The 22,557-nt window shown below is 40.8% G+C and overlaps 1 protein-coding gene across 2 annotated transcripts in view; it reads left to right on the forward strand.

Moving 5' to 3' along the window:
- The first annotated feature begins 1,943 nt into the window (after positions 1-1,943).
- The window catches only part of LOC110522073 (genetic suppressor element 1), a 76,071-nt gene continuing 55,457 nt past the window's right edge, over positions 1,944-22,557 (forward strand). Inside the window, exon 1 of one of the 2 annotated variants that reach the window (XM_036976708.1) lies at positions 1,944-2,092. In XM_036976708.1, the coding sequence (XP_036832603.1) occupies positions 1,999-2,092 (94 nt within the window). In that variant the 5' untranslated portion in view covers positions 1,944-1,998. The remainder of the gene's footprint in view (positions 2,093-22,557) is intronic. The other variant, XM_036976702.1, reaches the window with a different exon arrangement.

Genomic DNA, 22,557 nt, shown 5'->3' on the forward strand with positions numbered 1-22,557 from the left:
ATACTAATTGAGTGTATGTAAACGTCTGACCCACTGGGAATGTGATGAAAGAAATAAAGGCTGAAATAAATAATTATCTCTACTATTATTCTGACATTTCACATTCGTAAAATAAAGTGGCAATCCTAACTGACCTAAGACAGGGAATTTTTACTCTGATTAAATGTCAGGAATTGTGAAAAACTGAGTTTAAATGTATTTGACTAAGGTGTATGTAAACCTTCAACTTCAACTGTACATGAGATGAGTAATGCAAGATATGTAAACATTATTAAAGTGACTAGTGTTCCATTATTAAAGTGGTTAAGTGTAGAAGGTGGGATCAAGAAGAGGGCATCCTTTCATTTATTCATTCACTCGTTCATTTATTTTACATGGCTTATGCGGCTGATTGCCAGAAATGTACGTTTTTGTAAAAGACACTTTGTGTTCCGCCTCCTGATAACACATCCAGACATGACCAATCTCTCAGTTCAAGTGTCTATCACTTTAATCTAATACTGTAACTGATGCATAGTCCATCCATAGTCCATCCCTATCAGTTAATAGTCCCTCCCTATTAGCTGTCTCTTACCTGTGACACAGTAGAGATAAGTGATACATGTTCTGGGTGTGAATGTGCTGAGTCTTACCAGATAGTTACTGCCTGGCCATGCTATTACAGAAGTATTACAACTACCCTAAAACACACATGGGCCTTGTAGACCTGTCACACATTACAGCCAGACATTTGGGCTCTGCACAGGGTTGTAAAACTTTATTATTCCTTGCCTCTCTCTCCTATTGCTCTCTGCCTCTCTCCGCCAGGATGGCAGGTAGCTTAGTGGTTACACCGTTGGGCCAGTAACTGAAAGGTTGCTGGATTGAATCCCCAAGCTGACAAGGTCAAATCTGTCATTCTGTCCCTGAACAAGGCAGTTAACCCACTGTTCCCCGGTAGGCCGTCATTGTAAATAAGAATTTGTTCATAACTGACTTGCATAGTTAAATAAATAAAAATATGGACGAGGTGCAGTCATACACTGTAGCATAGCCTTAGGCATACCCTATATGAAGCAATGGGCCTGCCTCTTTATCTTATATGGTGACTGACTGCATGTATAAGACACTTTATGTAAGTTACTTTGTTTTCACTTGTAGAAGTAGTCTCTTCAGTCTACACATTTGTATTTTAAAATGTTTTATTACAGTGGTGACTGCATGGTGATGACTGATGATGACAATATAGGACTAGAAAATACTGATGATTTCTTCCTAACAGTGGACATCACCCATAGACTTTCAGTAATATAATGTCTTCGATGTCTGTGGCCGTGTCTCTAGGGGGGTTGTCTGTTTGAGCAGGTGCTTGCCCTCAGAGAAGTCCTGCCTCTTGATCAGGCATCCACAGAGAGAAAGAGAGAGAGTTTATTTCGCTTCTGTTTATCAATTTCACTTGCTTTGGCAATGTAAACATATGTTTCCCATGCCAACAAAGCCCCTTGAATTGAATTGAGAGAGAGAGAGTAAATACTGTATATACTGTATAACATTTTAAATATCTCTATTATTTTGAAACTTTTGTTCGTGAAATGTTTACTGTTCATTTCTGATTGTTCATTTTACTTTTATTTATTTCACTTCCTTTGGCAAACATATGTTTCCCATGCCAATAAATGCACTTGAATTGAGATAGAGAGAAATAAAGCTAGAGCTAGCAAGTGGCGCGAGAGAGAGATACAGAGGGAGGGAGAGAGAGAGAGAGAGCGAGAGAGAAACAGAGAGAGAGAGAGAAACAGAGAGAGAGAGAGAAAGAGACAGAGCGAGAGAGAGAGAAACAGAGAGAGAGAGAGAGAGAGAGAGACAGAGCGAGAGAGAAACAGAGAGAGCGAGAGAGAAACAGAGAGAGAGAGAGACAGCGAGAGAGAGCGAGAGAGAGAGAAAAAGCTCGCGCGAACGCGCGCGCGAGAGAGAGAGAGATAGAGAGAGAGAGTGGTAGAGTACACCTCGCTATTTCATATGAGTCTATGCCAAGGAACAGCGGTAGCCGATGGTTCGTCTTTTATACTGGGATTAACGCAAAACCGAGGATTTAACCGTCTCTGTTTACGCGGTAAGTAGCCTAAACTAGTTGAAGTAGTATATGGGCGTTTAGTGCTCGTGTACCTCGTTAATTTATGTGGTTAGCCTACGTGTGAAATGTGTGTTATCGCTCCAGAAGTTGATTGAATCAGATAGAGGGAAAGATACGCACTGCTGATGCCGCGGCCGTCTTCGTCTCTGCGCTCTCCATGTAGGCTACCGCTGTGGTACAGTATGTCTGTAGTGAGGATGGATCTCTCTCTCTCTCTTTCTCTCGTTCTTGTGGTATGTGTTATATGATTAATTTAATACCCATTTATGGTTTTTTTTATTATAAAATTGAAGCGTAGCCCAGTCAATAACAGCTTGTGTCAATGTTTGCTGTGGAAGTTCAGTAGCTGGCAAACTAGTCCTTAGTCAAACAGAGGGCCAAGCAAGTCGTCTTGTTTAGCTGTGTGGTTGGAAAGTCATTACTCCATGAAGAGTAGCTACTCATGAGGGTGTATGTTACATAAGTTCCGCTGTAGGTAGAAGGGACCTTTAACAACACCATCATGTTTATCTACTTTAATGGCTCCGGCCTCATTGCTCTGCATTCAAATGGATCAGATACGCTTTGTGTGTAGGCTACACTCCCAGCAGGTAGAGTAGGCCAAACACACACACACTTTCCCACAGACGGGTAGATACAGTGTTGTAGCAGGTGTGGAGCAGCAGAGGAGATAAGCCATTTCACACACACACACACACACACACACACACACACACACACACACACACACACACACACACACACACACACACACACACACACACACACAATGTGCAGCTGACCTGTGGTAGAGCAGCTGTTCAGCAGGGGTAGAGTAGCCTACACTAAACCAACAAGTCTCCTCTCCTATAGGATTCACTAAAAAAAAGTGTTTTAGCAAACATTCTTATCCAGAGGAACTTACAGGAGCAATTGGGGTTAAGTGCCTTGCATAAGAGCACATCAACAGATTTTTCACCTAGGTGGCTGCAAGGCTACCTGCCGTGCACTGGTGTCTGCCTGGACTGCACTGGTGTCTGCCTGGACTGCACAGGTGCATTCAACAAGCTCTCACAATCTCACTGCAGAATTAAACGTTCAGCCACGTTCTCCAAACGTCAAATTTCGAAGTTGCTCCCAACGTCAAATTTCAAAGAGTTTTTGTTGCTCTTGCTACTCTGTATCGTTCCATTTCTCCAAATGTAAAATGTCAAAGTTAAGGGTTAAGTTTACGCACTCATTCCAAATGGTTAAGGTTTTGGATAAGGTTCAATTAAAAAATATACAAAAACAGTGTTCACGACTGGGATTGAAGACACAATCTTCAGATCCAGAGTCATAGGATTACTTACTTACAGTTGAAGTCGGAAGTTTACATACACTTTGGTTGGAGTCATTAAAACTTGTTTTTCAACCACTCCACAAATTTATTGTTAAAAAACGATAGTTTTGGCAAATCTGTTAGGACATCTACTTTGTGCATGACACAGGTAATTTTACCAACAATTGTTTACAGATAGATTATTTCACTTATAATTCACTGTATCACAATTCCAGTGGGTCAGATGTTTACATATACTAAGTTGACTGTGTCTTTAAACAGCTTGGAAAATTCCAGAAAATTATGTCATGGCTTTAGAAGCTTCTGATAGGCTAATTGACATAATTTGAGTCAATTGGAGGTGTACCTGTTGATGTATTTCAAGGGCTACCTTCAAACTCAGTGCCTCTTTGCTTGACATCATGAGGAAATCAAAAGAAATCAACCAAGACCTCAGAAAAAAATTGTAGACCTCCACAAGTCTGGTCCATCCTTGGGAGCAATTTCCAAATGCCTGAAGGTACCACGTTCATCTGTACAAACAATAGTACGCAAGTATAAACACCATGGGACCACGCAGCCATCATACCGCTCAGGAAGGAGAGGCGTTCTGTCTCCTAGAGATGAACGTACTTTGGTGCGAAAAGTGCAAATCAATCCTAGAACAACAGCAAAGGACCACTCAGCAAGGAAGAAGTCACTGCTCCAAAACCGCCATAAAATGTCAGACTACGGTTTGCAACTGCACATGGGGACAAAGATCATACTTTTTGGAGAAATGTCCTCTGGTCTGATGAAACAAAAATATAACTGTTTGAACATAATAACCATTGTTATGTTTGGAGGAAAAAGGGGGAGGCTTGCAAGCCGAAGGACACCATCCCAACCGTGAAGCACGGGGTGGCAGCATCATGTTGTGGGGGTGCTTTGCTGCAGGAGGGACTGGTGCACTTCACAAAATAGATGGCATCATGGGGAGGGAAATTACGTGGATATATTGAAGCAACATCTCAAGACATCAGTCAGGAAGTTAAAGTTTGGTCGCAAATGGGTCTTCCAAATGGACAATGACCCCAAGCATACTTCCAAAGTTGTGGCAAAATGGCTTAAGGACAACAAAGTCAAGGTATTGGAGTGGCCATCACAAAGCCCTGACCTCAATCCTATAGAACATGTGTGGGCAGAACTGAAAATGCATGTGTGAGCAAGGAGGCCTACAAACCTGACTCAGTTACACCAGCTTTGTCAGGAGGAATGGGCCAAAATTCACCCAACTTATTGTGGGAAGCTTGTGGAAGGCTAACCAAAATGTTTGACCCAAGTTAAATAATTTAAGGGCAATGTTACCAAATACTAATTGAGTGCATGTAAACTTATGACCCACTGGGAATGTGATGAAAGAAATAAAAGCTGAAAGAAATAATTCTCTCTACTATTATTCTGACATTTCACATTCTTAAAATAAAGTGGTGATCCTAACTGTCCTAAGACAGGGAATTTTTACTATGATTAAATGTCAGGAATTGTGAAAAACTGAGTTTAAATGTATTTGACTAAGGTGTATGTAAACTTCCGACTTCAACTGTACCTACTTGATTGTAATTGCACTCACTGTTGCCCCTAGTGTCTGGTTTTGAAGGCAGTTCCCAATGTCCTCAGGACATAGATAGACATCCAATTTCAAAGTCAATCTTTAACAGACCTGGCTGGGTGCTTTACCATTCACTTCACAAAACTGTATGGGCCTACTCTATTTTAATTCTTAACTCTGCATTTTGATTCAGTATGATAATGATTTACAAACAACTTACAAACGGTAAACAAATGAACCAATAATTGTTTATAAGCAGATTATAATCATACCATCTAATACATTGTTCCAGGTATTAATGCTAAAAACATCCTGAAGTTACTCAGTTATATGACTGAATGTTTGAATGCACCAACTTACTTTCCCCCTTGGTACTCTCTGTAACACCTGTTTGTGAGGAGCGGTTTGTGTATTGTGGTGTTTGTAAATGTGTGTGTGTGTGTGTGTGTGCGCGTGTGTGCGTGCGTGCGTGCGTGGAGAGGAGAGACAAGATGAGTATGATTCTGCTGTAGACCGCTGAGATACAGACCGTCTGTTCCTCACAGACAGTCAGTCCAAGGCCCTAAGGCTGGGTAACCAGGTGTCAACCCACTGGATTTAGACCACAGCCTCCTGAGCAAACACAACACACATAGAGAAAGAAGGAGCGAGGAAGAGAGAGAGGCACACAGTGTCTAAACTCTGGTGCTCAAACACCCAGTGTGACCTAGACCTGCTATCTGAAGACCAACTAGGGTCACCCAGCCACATAATAATTCACAAAGGCGCAGACGACCTGAGAGCACAGCAGGAAAGGGTGGCCACAGCACTCAAGGCCGTGATTGAAAAAGCTTCTTCCACTTTCTCCAACTCAGAAGTGGTTATCTCCACCCTGTTACAGTGAAAATACTTTCACCCTGCTACCATACAGCAGGGTAAAAGCAAGAATTTCCTGTGACTGGACTTCAACAGTCTTTATGACCAGGTCCACCTATACAAAGCAACAGTCCCTACTTTTGCAAGAACCCTTAAATACATCTTCCTCTGCTGCAGCCCCAGCACCTCACACAAGAACAACAGAGCAATGTACACCCCACCCAGACCTGCTAGGGTTCCCCATGAACCTGCACCTAGAGGAGCCACGTTGAGAGGACCCAGGCCGAGAGGACCTAAATCAAGACCACAGCACCACCAGGCACCAGATTTTACTATCTCATCCTGGAATATACAAGGTCTGAGAGTTAATCTGCCTTTGGCCTAAAGAGCAGTAACCCAGACTTCACAAAATAAATCAGAAATACAGACGCATAGTATACAGTGGGGCAAAAAAGTATTTAGTCGGCCACCAATTGTGCAAGTTCTCCTACTTAAAAATATGAGAGAGGCCTGTAATTTTCATCATAGGTACAATTCAACTATGACAGACAAAATGAGGAAAAAAAATCCAGAAAATCACATTGTAGGATTTTTAGTTTATTTATTTGCAAATTATGGTGGAAAATAAGTATTTGGTCAATAACAAAAGTTTATCTCAATAATTTGTTATATACCCTTTGTTGGCAATGACAGAGGTCAAACGTTTTCTGTAAGTCTTCACAAGGTTTTCACACACTGTTGCTGGTATTTTGGCCCATTCCTCCATGCAGATCTCCTCTAGAGCGGTGATGTTTTGGGGCTGTTGCTGGGCAACATGGACTTTCAACTCCCTCCAAAGATCTGGAGACTGGCTAGGCCACTCCAGGACTTTGAAATGCTTCTTACGAAGCCACTCCTTCGTTGCCCGGGCGGTGTGTTTGGGATCATTGTCATGCTGAAAGACCCAGCCACGTTTCGTCTTCAATGCCCTTGCTGATGGCAGGAGGTTTTCACTCAAAATCTCACGATACATGGCCCCATTCATTCTTTCCTTTACACGGATCAGTGGTCCTGGTCCCTTTGCAGAAAAACAGCCCCAAAGCATGATGTTTCTACCCCCATGCTTCACAGTAGGTATGGTGTTCTTTGGATGCAACTCAGCATTCTTTGTCCTCCAAACACGACGAGTTGAGTTTTTACCAAAAAGTTTTATTTTGGTTTCATCTGACCATATGACATTCTCCCAATCTTCTTCTGGATCATCCAAATGCTCTCTAGCAAACTTCAGACGGGCCTGGACATGTACTGGCTTAAGCAGGGGGACACGTCTGGCACTGCAGGATTTGAGTCCCTGGCGGCATAGTGTGTTACTGATGGTAGGCTTTGTTACTTTGGTCCCAGCTCTCTGCAGGTCATTCACTAGGTCCCCCCGTGTGGTTCTGGGATTTTTGCTCACCATTCTTGTGATCATTTTGACCCCACGGGGTGAGATCTTGCGTGGAGCCCCAGATTGAGGGAGATTATCAGTGGTCTTGTATGTCTTCCATTTCCTAATAATTGCTCCCACAGTTGATTTTTTCAAACCAAGCTGCTTACCTATTGCAGATTCAGTCTTCCCAGCCTGGTGCAGGTCTACAAATTGGTTTCTGGTGTCCTTTGACAGCTCTTTGGTCTTGGCCATAGTGGAGTTTGGAGTGTGACTGTTTGAGGTTGTGGACAGGTGTCTTTTATACTGATAACAAGTTCAAACAGGTTCCATTAATACAGGTAACGAGTGGAGGACAGAGGAGCCTCTTAAAGAAGAAGTTACAGGTCTGTGAGAGCCAGAAATCTTGCTTGTTTGTAGGTGACCAAATACTTTTTTTCCACCATAATTTGCAAATAAATTCATAAAAAATCCTACAATGTGATTTTCTGGATTTTTTTTTCTTATTTTGTCTGTCATAGTTGAAGTGTACCTATGATGAAAATGACCTCTCTCATCTTTTTAAGTGTGAGAACTTGCACAATTGGTGGCTGACTAAATACTTTTTTGCCCCACTGTAGATGCGATGGACAGTATATTTGACTTATCAGCTAACATATCAAATTAAAACAATTCTAGCAGAAAACCTAAGAAAACTAACAACAACAATAAATGGTTTGATGAAGAATGCAAAAACCTAAGAAAGAAATTGTGAAACCTATCCAACCAAAAACACAGAGACCCAGAAAACCTGAACCTACACCTTCACTATGGGGAAACACTAAAACAGTCCAGAAATACACTAAGAAAAAAGAAGGAATGTCAGAATGTCAGAAAACAGCTCATTGTGATTGAAGAATCCATAGAATCAAATCAATTCTGGGAAATTGGAACAAACTAAACAAACAACAACATGAAGCGCTATCTATCCAAAATTGAGATGTATGGATAAACCACTTCTCCAGCATTTTCTGCCATATAACAAAGAACCAAGAGCAAACACATATACATGATCATTTGCAAATCAGCTATTAAAGACCAGAACTCTCCAATTACATTGGATGAGCCAAAATACAAACCCTCCAACCCAAAAAGGACTGCGGTGTTGATGGTATACGAAGCAAAATTATAAAATACACAGATCACAAATTCAAATGGGCTATTCTTAAACTCTTCAACATTGTCCTCAGCTCTTGAATCTGCGTCAATAGTAACCTAGGAGAAATCCTCTGCAGTATCATCAACAGCAGACCCCACGTATATACATCCTGCACACCCTAATTGACAACAACAAAAAACTACCAAAACAAAAGCAGTCTTTTCATGGTTTGTTGATTTCAAAAAAGCTTTTGACTCAATTTGGCATGAGCGTCTGCTATACAAATTGATGGAAAGCAGTGTTGCGGGAGATCATGAGATATTATACAATCCTTGTATACATATATCTTTCCATGGCGTGTGACAGGGACGCAGCTTGAGCCCCATTGGTGAGGGCACTGGAGCAGTCTGCAGCACCCGACCTCACCATACTAGACTCTGAAGTCAAATGTTTATTGTTTGCAGATGATCTGGTGCTTCTGTCCCCAACCAAGGAGGGCCTACAGACCTTCTGCACAGATTCGGTCAGACATTGGCCCTGACAGTAAATCTCATTAAGACATAAATAATGGTGTTCCAAAAAAAGGTCCAGTTGCCAGGACAACAAATACAAATACTATCTAGATACCACTGCCCTAGAGCACACAAATAATTATACCTACCTCTGCTGAGGGGAGGATGGATCATAAAAATGTCTGGAGCAAATGGAATGGCATCAAACACATGGGAACAATGTGTTTGATGTATTTGATACATTCCACTCATTCGGCTCCAGCCATTACCACGTGCCCGTCCTCCCCAATTAAGTTGCCACCAACCTCCTGTGCTACCTCGGCCTAAACATCAACATCAGAGGTAACTTCTACAAGACGATTTAAGAGACATGGCAAAAAATACATTCCATGCCATCAAAAGGAACATGGAACTCGACATCCCAATTAGGATCTGGCTAAAAATACTTAAATCACTTATAGAACCCATTGCTCTCTATGGTTGTGAGGTCTGGGGTCCACTCACCAACCAAGCATTCACAAAATGGGACAAACACCCAATTGAGAGTCATGCAAAAATATCCTTCATGTTCATTGCAAAACTCCAAACAATGCATGCAGAGCAGAATTAAGAACATACCTACTAAATATCCAAATCCTGAAAAGATCTGTTAAATTCTACAACCACCTAAAAGGAAGCGATGTCCACACATTCCACCACAAAGCCCTTACCTACAGCGATATTAACCTAGAGAAGAGTCCCCTCGGCCAGCTGGTTCTGGATCTCTGTTCACATACAGACCCAACAGAGCCCCAGGACAGCAACACAATTAGACCCAAACAAATTATGAGAAAACAAAAAGATAATTACTTGACACACTGGAGAGAATCAACCAAAAAACCGAGCAAACTGGAATGTTATCTGGCCCTAAACAAAGAAAATCCTTTACTATGTACAGACCCAATGAGCATAGCCTTGTTATTGAGAGAGGTTGCCATAGGCAGACTTGGCTCTTGAGAGAGGAAGGCTATGTGCACACTACTCACAAAATGACGTGGACTGAGATGCACTTCCATACCTCCTGTCAAAGTTATGACCATATTAGAGACACATATTTCCCACAGATACCACAAACCCATAAAGAATTTGAAAACAAATCAAACATTGATAAACTCACATAACTGTTAGGAAAAATACTGCAATGTGCAATCACAGTAGCAAGATTCGTGGCCCGTTGCCATGAAAACAGGGCAACAGTGGAGCACAAACAACATTATGAATACCACCAATTTTGATCTGTTTACTTATCTTCCCCTACTATTAGTACTACAACTAGTTATACATTGTTAAAAACCCTGTCCATAGCTGATAATAAAACATTTGAAACGTCTATTATTTTAAAACCTTTATGAGTGCAATGTTTACTTTAATGTTTTGATGTTGTTTTTTTGTTGATGTTGTTTGTTTTGGCAATGTACATGTTTCCCATGCCAATAAAGCTCATTTGAATTGAACTGAATTGAGAGAGAGAGAAATAGAAAGAGAGAGAGAGAGCGACAGAGAGACAGAGAGAATATAACACTGTTTCATGAGAGCTCTCCTACTCCTAGAGACAATGATAAGCAGCTCTTATCACAGAAACAGTGATTACAGTGTGATTATGCTGACAAACTGCCCATAGAACGGTTCTGTTATTGTTCTCCAATGGGAGACTACAGGAACAGAACCAGTATAGGCTCAGTCCCAATTCTACAACCCCCTCCCCCTCTCTTTCCCTTTATTGCTCTTTCTTTTCCTGGTTTCCTAGCTTTCTTTCATTACTTGATCCTAGGTGAAAGGACTGGATAGGTGTACAGAAGTAAAGCTTTAACCTATCTGCACTCTTAGAGAAAATGGTTCCGAAAGGGTTCTTCGGCTGTCCCCATAGGATAACTCTTTTTAGTTCCAGGTAGAACCCTCTGTGGAAAGGGTTCTAAATGTAACCCAAAAGGGTTCTACCTGGAACCAAAATGGTTCTACCTGTAATCCAAAAATTGTTTTTCAAAGGGTTCTCCTATGGGGACAGCCAAAGAACCCTTTTAGGTTCTATATAGCACCTTGTTTTCTAAGTGCGTAGTCCTTCCAGATCAGTGTTCAAAACAGAAGAGAACATTGTGAGGGAAAGAGCCCATGACCAAACAAAAATCACGTGAAAAAAGCATGTGAACAATTTCAAGTGAAAAACGTGGTTTTCGGACACGTGTGAAGTTTCACATACATTTTTCACCTTTTTCCCTTTTTTTTCACGTTTATTTGTACACATTATTATTTTCATTACTTCCAGCTACATCTGGTTTCCGATCCAGAGACCAACCCTGCTTAGCTTCAAAAGTGAACCAGCAGTGGGATGCAGGATGCTATGTTGATGGAATGAATGTGCCAGAACTTGCAACTGGAAAAAAGGCAGAAAGGCCAGGGCAACATAAGCAAAGATAGGGAAAATTGCAGCAAAGAGGGAATCATTTATTTAATTGCGTTATATTTTTTTTAACTTAATGTGAGAATGTGCTCACTTCCCGCAAACTTTAGATCTTGCGTATGCACATCTGTTAGTGGTTGAAATATTGTATTGCAAGCTGGCAAGTAAGTACTTTGTACAAATGGGGGCTATGATGAAAAGCTTATTCATAAAAAACTAAACCAAGAAAACATATTAACAAGAATTCAACCATTTGCCATTAGTGCGAAGAGTGAAAATCTCTGTTTTATTTTTAGCATCTAAAATAAATTGACATAGGAATCTTATTACTAGACATATAAATCTATTTCCGATTTATATTCATAGCCATTGCCGAATATACAGTATTAGTCACCTTTTCTGGCCGTGATGGGTTTATATTCCCGAAAGAGCAATACAACAAAATACCATGTAACCTATTAGCCTAGTAAATAGATAGGCTATATGTAGTCCAAGTTTTGCAATATCATAGGCAGCGCAGTTTATAATACCCGTATACAGTCAAATTTAACAGCTGATCTTACATTGAAGTAGGCCTATGTATCAAGTTTCTAGTTTTTATTGTCACGTGCACAATTACTGCAAGATATTCAAACATTCTGCCAACACAGTAAATAGACCGGTAGTGTATGTATTTGACAGTATGGGTAGGCTACAGTATTGCTGTGCGATAGGAGCGTGACATTATTGCCTATTTAATCTCAGAGCATATACTAAGGCAGGACATACAAACCCAATAATCTACTCATATCTTTATATATATATATTTTAGAAATAATCTACTCATATCTTTATATATATATATTTTAGAAATAATCTACTCATATCTTTATATATATATATTTTATATATATATTTTTCTGATATATATATATATTTTTTTCTTAGCCCCAACTTCAACACACTCTCCTGCAACCCGCCTCACCCAATGTGGTATGGATCTGCTATTTTCTTTACTTTAGAACCGGAACCCCCAACAGAAGCTAGCCAGCTAACTAGCTACTAGCTCGTAGTCAGCTAGCCACTGATAGCGGTCATCAGCTTACCTTTAGCCCGGACAACTCCTGCCAGTCTGCACTTCGAGATTCATCCCAGAGCTGTTCGGACTTCTTTTTCTCCGTATCTCCAGATTCCTACCGAAAGCTTTGAACCTCTTCACCTGGATCATCGCAGCTAGCTAGCTGCTATCAGATTGGCTTCTCCTGACTAACGTCTCTGTCCTGAAGTAAGCACCAATTAGCCTGCAGCTAGCCTATGCTAGGCCCATCTCCCGGCTAGCTGAAGAGGTCCATCAGCACTCCTTGGGCTACAATACCTATTTTGCCAATTGGCCTGGACCCTTTTAATTGCCGATACGGAGCCCCGCCGATCAATCACGACTGGACTACCGATGTAATCTGCCCGAAGGGGGTTTTCAACAGGCTCCTCCGTCGCGACGTCCCTTGAATGCCCATCTGCTAGCCTGCTAGCCGTGGTCCGCTAGCTTTCTAGCGCATACCGGACTGTTAGCTGAAGAGGTCCAACAACCAATTTCTTGGGCTACTATACCTACTTTGCCAATTGGCCTGGAAGCTTTTACTACACGGACCCCTGCTGATCCATCACGACTTGGTCTGCCGACGTAACCCCACGAGGGTGCTACAACAGACTTCTTCCATCGCGATGTCCCTCTAAGGCCCTTCTGCTAGTCTGCTAGCCCCGGCCCGCTAGCTGTCTGAATCGCCGTGTCTCCAGCCCGCCCAGCTACTCAGTAAACCCGGCTACACATACACTCCCTAATGTCAATATTCCTTGTCCATTGCTGTTTTGATTAGTGACTATTGTCTTATTTCACTATAGAGCCTACAGCCCTGCTCTATATGCAACAGCTAACCCTTTTGTCCCATCTCCCACACATGCGGTGACCTCTCCTGGCTTAATTGATGTCTCTAGAGACAATACCTCTCTCCTTGTCACTCAATGCCTAGGTTTACTTCCACTGTATTCACATCCTACCATACCTTTGTCTGTAATTTATGCATTGAATCTATTCTTTTTTTTTTTTTAATTTTACAATTTTTTACCCCTTTTTCTCCCCAATTTCGTGGTATCCAATTGTTGTAGTAGCTACTATCTTGTCTCATCGCTACAACTCCCGTACGGGCTCGGGAGAGACGAAGGTTGAAAGTCATGCGTCCTCCGATACACAACCCAACCAAGCCGCACTGCTTCTTAACACAGCACGCATCCAACCCGGAAGCCAGCAGCACCAATGCGCCGGAGGAAACACCGTGCACCTGGCCACCTTGGTTAGCGCACACTGCGCCCAGCCCGCCACAGGAGTCGCTGGTGCGCGATGAGACAAGGACACCCCTACCGACCAAGCCCTCCCTAACCCGGGCGACGCTAGGCCAATTGTGCGTCACCCCACGGACCTCCCGGTCGCCTTAACCACTGCGCCACCCGGGAGGCCCTGCATTGAATCTATTCTACCGTGCCCAGAAACCTGCTCCTTTTACTCTCTGTTCCGAACGTTCTAGATGACCAGTTCTTATAGCTTTTAGCCGTACCCTTATCCTACTCCGCCACTGCTCCTCTGGTGATGTAGAGGTTAATCCAGGCCCTGCAGTGCCTAGCTCCACTCCCATTCCCCTCTCATTTCTTGACTTCTGTAACCGTAAAAGCTTTGGTTTCATGCATGTTAACATTAGAAGCCTCCTCCCTAAGTTTGTTTTATTCGGTGCTTTAGCAGACTCTGCCAACCCGGACAACCTCCACGATAAGAGACAATACTGTGCAGCTGTATTCATAGACCTGGCCAAGGCTTTCGACTCTGTCAATCACCACATTCTTATCGGGAGACTCAACAGCCTTGGTTTCTCAAATTACTGCCTCACCTGATTCACTAACTACTTCTCAGACAGAGTTCAGTGTGTCAAATCGGAGGGCCTGTTGTCCGGACCTCTGGCAGTCTCTATGGGGTTGCCACAGGATTCAATTCTCAGGCCGACTCTTTTCTCTATATACATCAATGATGGAATTCTTGCTGCTGGTGATTCTTTGATCCACCTCTATGCAGACGATACCATTCTGTATACTTCTGGCCCTTCTTTGGACACTGTGTTAACAAACCTCCAGATGAGCTTCAATGCCATACAACTCTCCTTCCGTGGCCTCCAACTGTTCTTAAATGCAAGTAAAACTAAATCCATGCTCTTCAACTAATCGCTACCAGCACCTGCCTGCCTGTCCAGCATCACTACTCTGAACGGTTCTGACTTAGAATATGTGGACATCTACAAATACATTGTTTGTCTGGTTAGACTGTAAACTCTCCTTCCAGACTCACATTAAGCTTCTCCAATCCAAAATTAAATCTAGAATTTACTTCCTGTTTTGCAACAAAGCATCTTTCACTCATGCTGCCAAACATACCCTTGTAAAACTGACTATCCTACCGATCATTGACTTCGGCGATGTAATTTACAAAATAGCCTCCAACACTCTACTCAGCAAATTGGATGCAGCCTATCACAGTGCCATCCATTTTGTCACCAAAGCCCCATATACTACTCACCACTGTGACCTGTATGCTCTCATCGACTGGTCCTCGCCTCATATTTGTCGCCAAACCCACTGGCTCCAGGTCATCTATAAGTCTTTGCTAGGTAAAGCCCCGCCTTAACTCAGCTCACTGGTCACCATAGCAGCACCCACCCGTAGCATGTGCTCCAGCAGGTATATCTCACTGGTCACCCCCAAAGCCAATTCCTCCTTTGGCTGCCTTTCCTTCCAGTTCTCTGCTGCCAATGACTGGAACAAATTGCAAAAATCACTGAAGCTGGAGTCTCATATCTCCCTCACTAACTTTAAGCACCAGCTGTCAGAGCAGCTCACAGATCACTACACCTGTACATAGCCCATCTTGTAAATAGCCCATCCAACTACCTCATCCCCATACTGTTATTGTTTTTCTTCTCCTTTGCACTCCAGTATCTCTACTTGCACATTCATATTCTGCACATCTATCACTGAGGTGTTTAATTGCTAAATTGTATTTTTTTGCCACTATGGCCTATTTATTGCCTATTTATTTTTTCTATTGTGTTATTGACTGTATGTTTGTTAATTCCATGTGTAACTCTGTGTTGTTGTTTGTGTCGCACTGCTTTGCTTTATCTTGGCCAGGTCGGGGTTGTAAATGAGAACTTGTTCTCAACTAGCCTACCTGGTTAAATAAAGGTGAAATTAAAAATTAATTAAAAATGGAGGAGTTTTCAAGGTGGAGTCTAAATTCTGGTTCACACATGCAGTTTTATGATAGGTCTGATTTATAACGGGAAACATGTATGGCATGTGCCAAGTTTATAAATCTCGATATTTTTGTAAGTTCAAAGACTTTTAAGAAATGGTGCACACAGAAATTTAATGTGAAATTTACACATGATTTTCCTGAGGCCCCAGGGAATTATCAATGTTTTCAGTCACAATTTGCTTTAACCTCATAATAACTTCCATGAAATTGATCAAATGAAGGCTGCTTTAACTTTAATATGGTACAGTAGCTAGTGTAAGCCTAAGCGCTCCTGTCTAGCTAAGCTTCAGCTAACTGTCAGCATTCATGTGACAATGTGAGGATGCTAGCTAGCTAGCTAGCTAACATAACCTAGCTGTGTAGCCTATATTATAATATGAATGACACTGTATGATAACATTACTGTACTTTTATATTTGTATGGGAGGGGTAAACGTTAATTATTGATATGCTAACATTACTTGATCATGAAGCATGTTGTACGTTAACTAGCTACCTAGCAGGAGTTAGCTGTGTAATGTCAGCTAATTGAATGTTTAAGGACGAGAAAATAAACCCTTGAACCCTTGTCTGCACATGCGTAAGGATTGTTGCATTATTCAAGAGTGTAATGTGGTTTGTTTGCATTATTCAGTATTGGAATATGTTTTAGAAGAAAAGTTGCTTGAATTGTTGAAAAGTTTGTGCTTACTGGCTAGGGTCTACTGTGATATTTATGGTCAATTTGAAGTGCGGACCAAGAATGTTGCATTACCAGCCACAAGGAAATTTAAGGCAAGGATTTAATGGGAATTGAAAAGTAGAACATCTCTTCCACCAGTCCACTCCTCAGACTCTCCTTCATCTCTCATAATGGAAATCTCTCTCTCTCTCTCTCTCTCTCTTTCTCTCTCTCTCTCTCTCTCTCTCTCTCTCCTCTCTTTCCACTCTCTCTTCTATGGTAGTAAACTGTTTCCATGGAGTCTACAGCAGTTAAAAGAGTTGTATTGGCTACAGGCTATTACAGGGTTGAAGTTGTCTTGTGCTGCCATTACTATCTTTTTTTATATTTATTTTATTTGGGGGGTAGATCAGCTTTAATATTGCAGATAGATTGTGGCTTCCATCAATGTAATTGTCTGCATCATTTCCATTCCCCATGTTTTTTTTGTAAATGTATACAGTACCAGTCAAAGGTTTGGACACACCTACTCATTCCAAGGTTTTCTTAATTTTTTTTCTATTTTCTACATTGTGGAATAATAGTGAATACATCAAAACTATCAAATAACACATATGGAATCATGTAGTAACCAAAAAAAAAACAGTGTTAAACAAATCAAAATATATTTTTGATTCTTCAAAGTAGCCACCCTTTGCCTTGATGACAGCTTTGCACAATCTTGGCATTCTCTCAATCAACTTCATGAGTTAGTCACCTGGAATGCATTTCAATTAACAGGTGTGCCTTGTTAAAAGTTAATTTGTGGAATTTATTTAGTTCTTAATGTGTTTCAGCTAATCAGTTGTGTTGTGACAAGGTAGGGGTGATATACAGAAGATTTCCCTATTTGACCAAGTCCATATTATGGCAAGAACAGCTCAAATAAGCAAAGAGAAACGATAGTCCATAATTTCTTTAAGTTTCTTCAAGTGCAGTCGCAAAAACCATCAAGCACTATGATGAAACTGGCTCACATGAGGACCGCCACAGGAAAGGAAGACCCAGAGTTACTTCTGCTGTAGAGGATGAGTTCATTAGAGTTACCAGCAGCATAAATAAATGCTTCACAGAGTTCAAGTAACAAACACATCTCAACATCAACTGTTCAGAGGAGACTGTTTGAATTAGGCCTTCATGGTTGAATTTCTGCAAAGAAACCACTATTAAAGGACACCAATAAGCAGAAGAGTTGGTTGGGCCAAGAAAAACGATCAATGGACATTAGATTGGTGGAATCTATCCTTTGTGAGATGCAGAGTAGGTGAGCGGATGATCTCTGCCTGTGTAGTTCCCACCATGAAGCATGGAGGAAGAGGTGGGATGGAGTGGGGGTGCTTTGCTGGTGACTCTTGTCTGTGATTTATTTAGATTTTAAGGCACACTTAACCAGCATGGCTACGACAGCATTCTGCAGCGATAAGTCACCCCATCTGTTTTGCGCTTATTGGGACTATCATTTGTTTTTCAACAGGACAATGACCAACACACATTTCACCTAGGGCTATTTCACCAAAAAAGGAGAGTGATGGAGTGCTGCATCAGATGACCTGGCCTCCACAATCACCCGACCTCAACCCAATTGAGATGGTTTGGGATGAGTTGGACCGCAGAGTGAAGGAAAAGCAGCCAACAATTCCTCAGCATTAGTGGTAACTGCTTCAAGACTGTTGGAAAAAGCATTCCAGGTGAAGCTGGTTGAGAGAATGCCAAGAGTGTGCAAAGCTGTCATCAAGGCAAAGGGTGGCTACTTTGAAGAATCTCAAATATAAAATATATTTTGAATTGTTTAACACTTTGGTTACTACAAAATTCCATATCTTTTATTTCAATGTGTGGATGTTTTCACAATTATTCTACAATGTAGAAAATAGTAAACAATAAAGAAAAACCTTGGCTAGGTCTGTCCAAACTTTTGACTGGTACTGTATATAAATTATATTTGAGAAATATGTATATTTTTCCTTTATTATTTTCCCTTAACCCCCCCCCCCCCTAAATGGAGTACACTGATGGACAACAACACCTAGGCTCCTACTTCCAGCCTATACACATACATTTTACGGACACAGTATATTTTACAATATTTATCTTTTGTTTGTTTTCAGTCCCATCCTTCAGCTACCCTCAACCCCTCCCATCTATCTCTGAACACCATCCAGTTTTGATTTCTATTTGCAATATATTTTTCAACTGTGCTGTGATGTTTCACAAAAGTTCTGAACCTTTATATTCTTATAGATTCTACTTATTATACATTTTTTGCCAAGAGTATTATTAGATTATTGATCGATTGACTATGATTTTTTAAGTCACCCAGCAGTGGTATTTGCAGAGTCAGCTCCAGGTAAATGTTCAATTCTTTAGCCATTCCTAAACCTGTGACCAAAAACAAGCTACATATGACAATACCAAAACAAACAAAGCAATATCTGCAGAGCTGGGATGGTTGTATTCCCCATATATATAGCATTCTATTGGTTGCAAGAATTTTGTGTGATATTTTCAATTGAAAAACTTGTTTTGTGTATTAGTTCATAAACCATGTCCATGGAATCGGTACATCGAAAATCTCTTCCCAACTAAGTTCCTATCTATATGGCACACCTGTCAATTTTTTTGGTCCTTAAATGAAACTGATATACTTTTTTATTTATCATAGTTTTCTTTAGCCAATTTAGGTCTTTAAGGCAGGGCCAACAGACAAGGTCTATACTTTCTCCCCCTTTACTTGCCTCTTCCATTTTTGTGGCAATTAGTTGGTTGTAATTTAGAGTAGAGCAGCAATTTTCCATATAATTTTGTTAGCTGCATGTGTGACATAAACCCACCAGTCCTATTTATGGTATTATCTACAAAAAGTATACTTAATTTATTATATTGTTTTTTAAAAATTAATTTGTAAATTTGAGTTTAACAATCATTTTTGTTGTAATATTACCATTACTGTCTTATTTATAACTAAGCTCTATTTCATTTTTAAAATGTTTTTTGCTGTGTTTTGTTTCTACCTTAAAATTGTTTTATGTCTGTGCAGTATATATACAGTTGAAGTAGGAAGTTTACATACACTTAGGTTGGAGTCATTAAAACTCGTTTTTCAACCACTCCACTGTGCCTTTAAACAGCTTGGAAAATTCCCAAAAATTATATCATGGCTTTAGAAGCTTCTGATAGGCTAATTGACATCATTTGAGTCAATTGGAGGTGTACCTGTATTTCAAGGCCTACCTTCAACCTCAGTGCCTCTTGACATCATGGGAAAATCAAAAGAAATCAACCAAGACCTCTGAAAAAAATTGTAGACCTCCACAAGTCTGGTTCATTCTTGGGAGCAATTTCCAAATGCCTGAAGGTACCACGTTCATCTGTACAAACAATAGTACAAAAGTATAAACACCATGGGACCACGCAGCCATCATACCGCTCAGGAAGGAGACGCGTTCTGTCTCATAGAGATGAACATACTTTGGTGCGAAAAGTGCAAATCAATCCCAGAACAACAGCAAAGGACCTTGTGAAGATGCTGGAGAAAACAGGAACAAAGTATCTATATCCACAGTAAAACGAGTCCTATATCGACATAACCTGAAAAGCCACTCAGCAAGGAAGAAGCCACTGCTCCAAAACCTCCATAAAAAAGCCAGACTACAGTTTGCAACTGCACATGGGGACAAAGATCATACTTTTTGGAGAAATGTCCTCTGGTCTGATGAAACAAAAATTGAACTATTTGAACATAATGACCATCGTTATGTTTGAAGGAAAAAGGGGGAGGCTTGCAAGCCAAAGAACCTCATCCCAACCGTGAAGCACGGGGGTGGCAGCATCATGTTGTGGGGGTGCTTTGCTGCAGGAGGGACTGGTGCACTTCACAAAATAGATGGCATCATGAGGCAGGAGAATTATGTGGATATATTGAAGCAACATCTCAAGACAACAGTCAGGAAGTTAAAGCTGGGTCGCAAATGGGTCTTCCAAATGGACAATGACCCCAAGCATACTTCCAAAGTTGTGGCAAAATGGCTTAAGGACAACAAAGTCAAGGTATTGGAGTGGCCATCACAAAGCCCTGACCTCAAACCTATAGAAAATTTGTGGGCAGAACTGAAAATGCGTGTGTGAAAAAGGAGGCCTACAAACCTGACTCAGTTACACCAGCTCTGTCAGGAGGAATGGGCCAAAATTCACCCAACTTATTGTGGGAGGTTTGTGGAAGGCTACCCGAAGCGTTTGACTGAAGTTAAACAACTTAAAGGCAATGCTACCAAATACTAATTGAGTGTATGTAAACTTCTGACCCACTGGGAATGTGATGAAAGAAATACAAGCTGAAATAAATCATTCTCTCTACTATTATTCAGACATTTCACATTCTTAAAATAAAGTGGTGATCCTAACTGACAGGGACTTTTTACTATGATTTAATGTCAGGAATTGTGAAAATTTGAGTTTAAATGTGTTTGGCTAAGGTGTATGTAAACTTCTGACTTCAACTGTGTATATATGTGTGTGTTTTCAATGTTGTACTGTATTGTTTGCACTATAAAATAGTTATATAGTAATGAGGTACACTACAGTAATTACTACTACCTTACATTTCCCTAGCTTCTCAGGGCTGAAGATGCTAGCTGGCAGTCTTGTCCCTGGAGTAGAGGTCGACCGATTATGATTTTTCAACGCCGATACCAATACCGATTATTGGAGGACCAAAAAAGCCGATACCGATTAATTGGCCAACTTTTTTATTTATTTATTTGTAATAATGACAATTACAACAATACTGAATGAACACTTATTTTAACTTAATATAATACATCAATAAAATCAATTTAGCCTCAAGTAAAAAATGAAATATGTTCAATTTGGTTTAAATAATGCAAAAACAAAGTGTTGGAGAAGAAATTAAAAGTGCAATATGTGCTATGTAATAAAGCTAACGTTCCAGTTCCTTGCTCAGAACATGAGAACATATGAAAGCTGGTGCTTCCTTTTAACATGAGTCTTCAATATTCCCAGGTAAGAAGTTTTAGGTTGTAGTTATTATAAGAATTATAGGACTATTTCTCTCTATACCATTTGTATTTCATTAACCTTTGACTATTGGATGTTTTTATAGGCACTTTAGTATTGCCAGTGTCTCTCCTCGCTCCTCCCTGGGCTCGAACCAGCAACACAACGACAACAGCCACCATTGAAGCAGCGTTACTCATGCAGAGCTAGGGGAACAACTACTAGAAGGCTCAGAGCGAGTTACATTTGAAACACTATTAGCGAGCGCTAACTACCTAGCCATTTCACTTCGGTTACACCAGCCTCATCTCGGGAGTTGATAGGCTTGAAGTCATAAACAGCGCAATGCTTGACGCACAACGAAGAGCTGCTGGCAAAACATACGAAAGTGCTGTTTGAATGAATGTTTACGCGCCTGCTTCTGCTTACCACCGCTCAGTCAGATACTTAGATACTTGTATGCTTGAATGCTCAGTCAGATTATATGCAACGCAGGACACGCTAGATAATATCTAGTAATATCATCAACCATGTAGTTAACTAGTGATTATGATTGATTGTTTTTTTGTAAGATAAATTTAATGCTAGCTAGAAACTTACCTTGGCTTACTGCATTCGCGTAACAACTTGTGGAATGCAACGAGAGAGAGGCAGGTCGTTATTGCATTGGACTAGTTAACTGTAAGGTTGCAAGATTGTATCCCCCGAGCTGACAAGGTGAAAATCAGTCGTTCTGCCCCTGAACAAGGCAGTTAACCCACCGTTCCTAGGCCGTCATTGAAAATAAGAATGTGTTCTTAACTGACTTGCCTAGTTAAATAAAGGTATAAAAAATCACTTTTTTTTTTTTTAATTGGCAAATAAACGCCTAAAAATACAGATTTCCGATTGTTATGAAAACTTGAAATCGGCCCTAATTAATCGGCCATTCCGATTAATCGGTCGACCTCTACCCTGGAGATTAGATGTTTAGGGCCATAGGATGTGTGACGCGTGATGCACAAATACTGAGTCAGCAGATAGTGTGTGTGTGTGTGACTGTGTGTGTATGTGTGTTCTTAGATGCCAGTAACTGACATCATAATGTTGTGTGATTGAGGCTGTTAATTTGAGAGATTACAATTCCTCATGCACACACACATTGCACTCGGAATTTATAT

Source organism: Oncorhynchus mykiss, chromosome 1 (assembly GCF_013265735.2).
Source record: "Oncorhynchus mykiss isolate Arlee chromosome 1, USDA_OmykA_1.1, whole genome shotgun sequence".
Classification (NCBI taxonomy): Eukaryota; Metazoa; Chordata; class Actinopteri; order Salmoniformes; family Salmonidae; genus Oncorhynchus; species Oncorhynchus mykiss.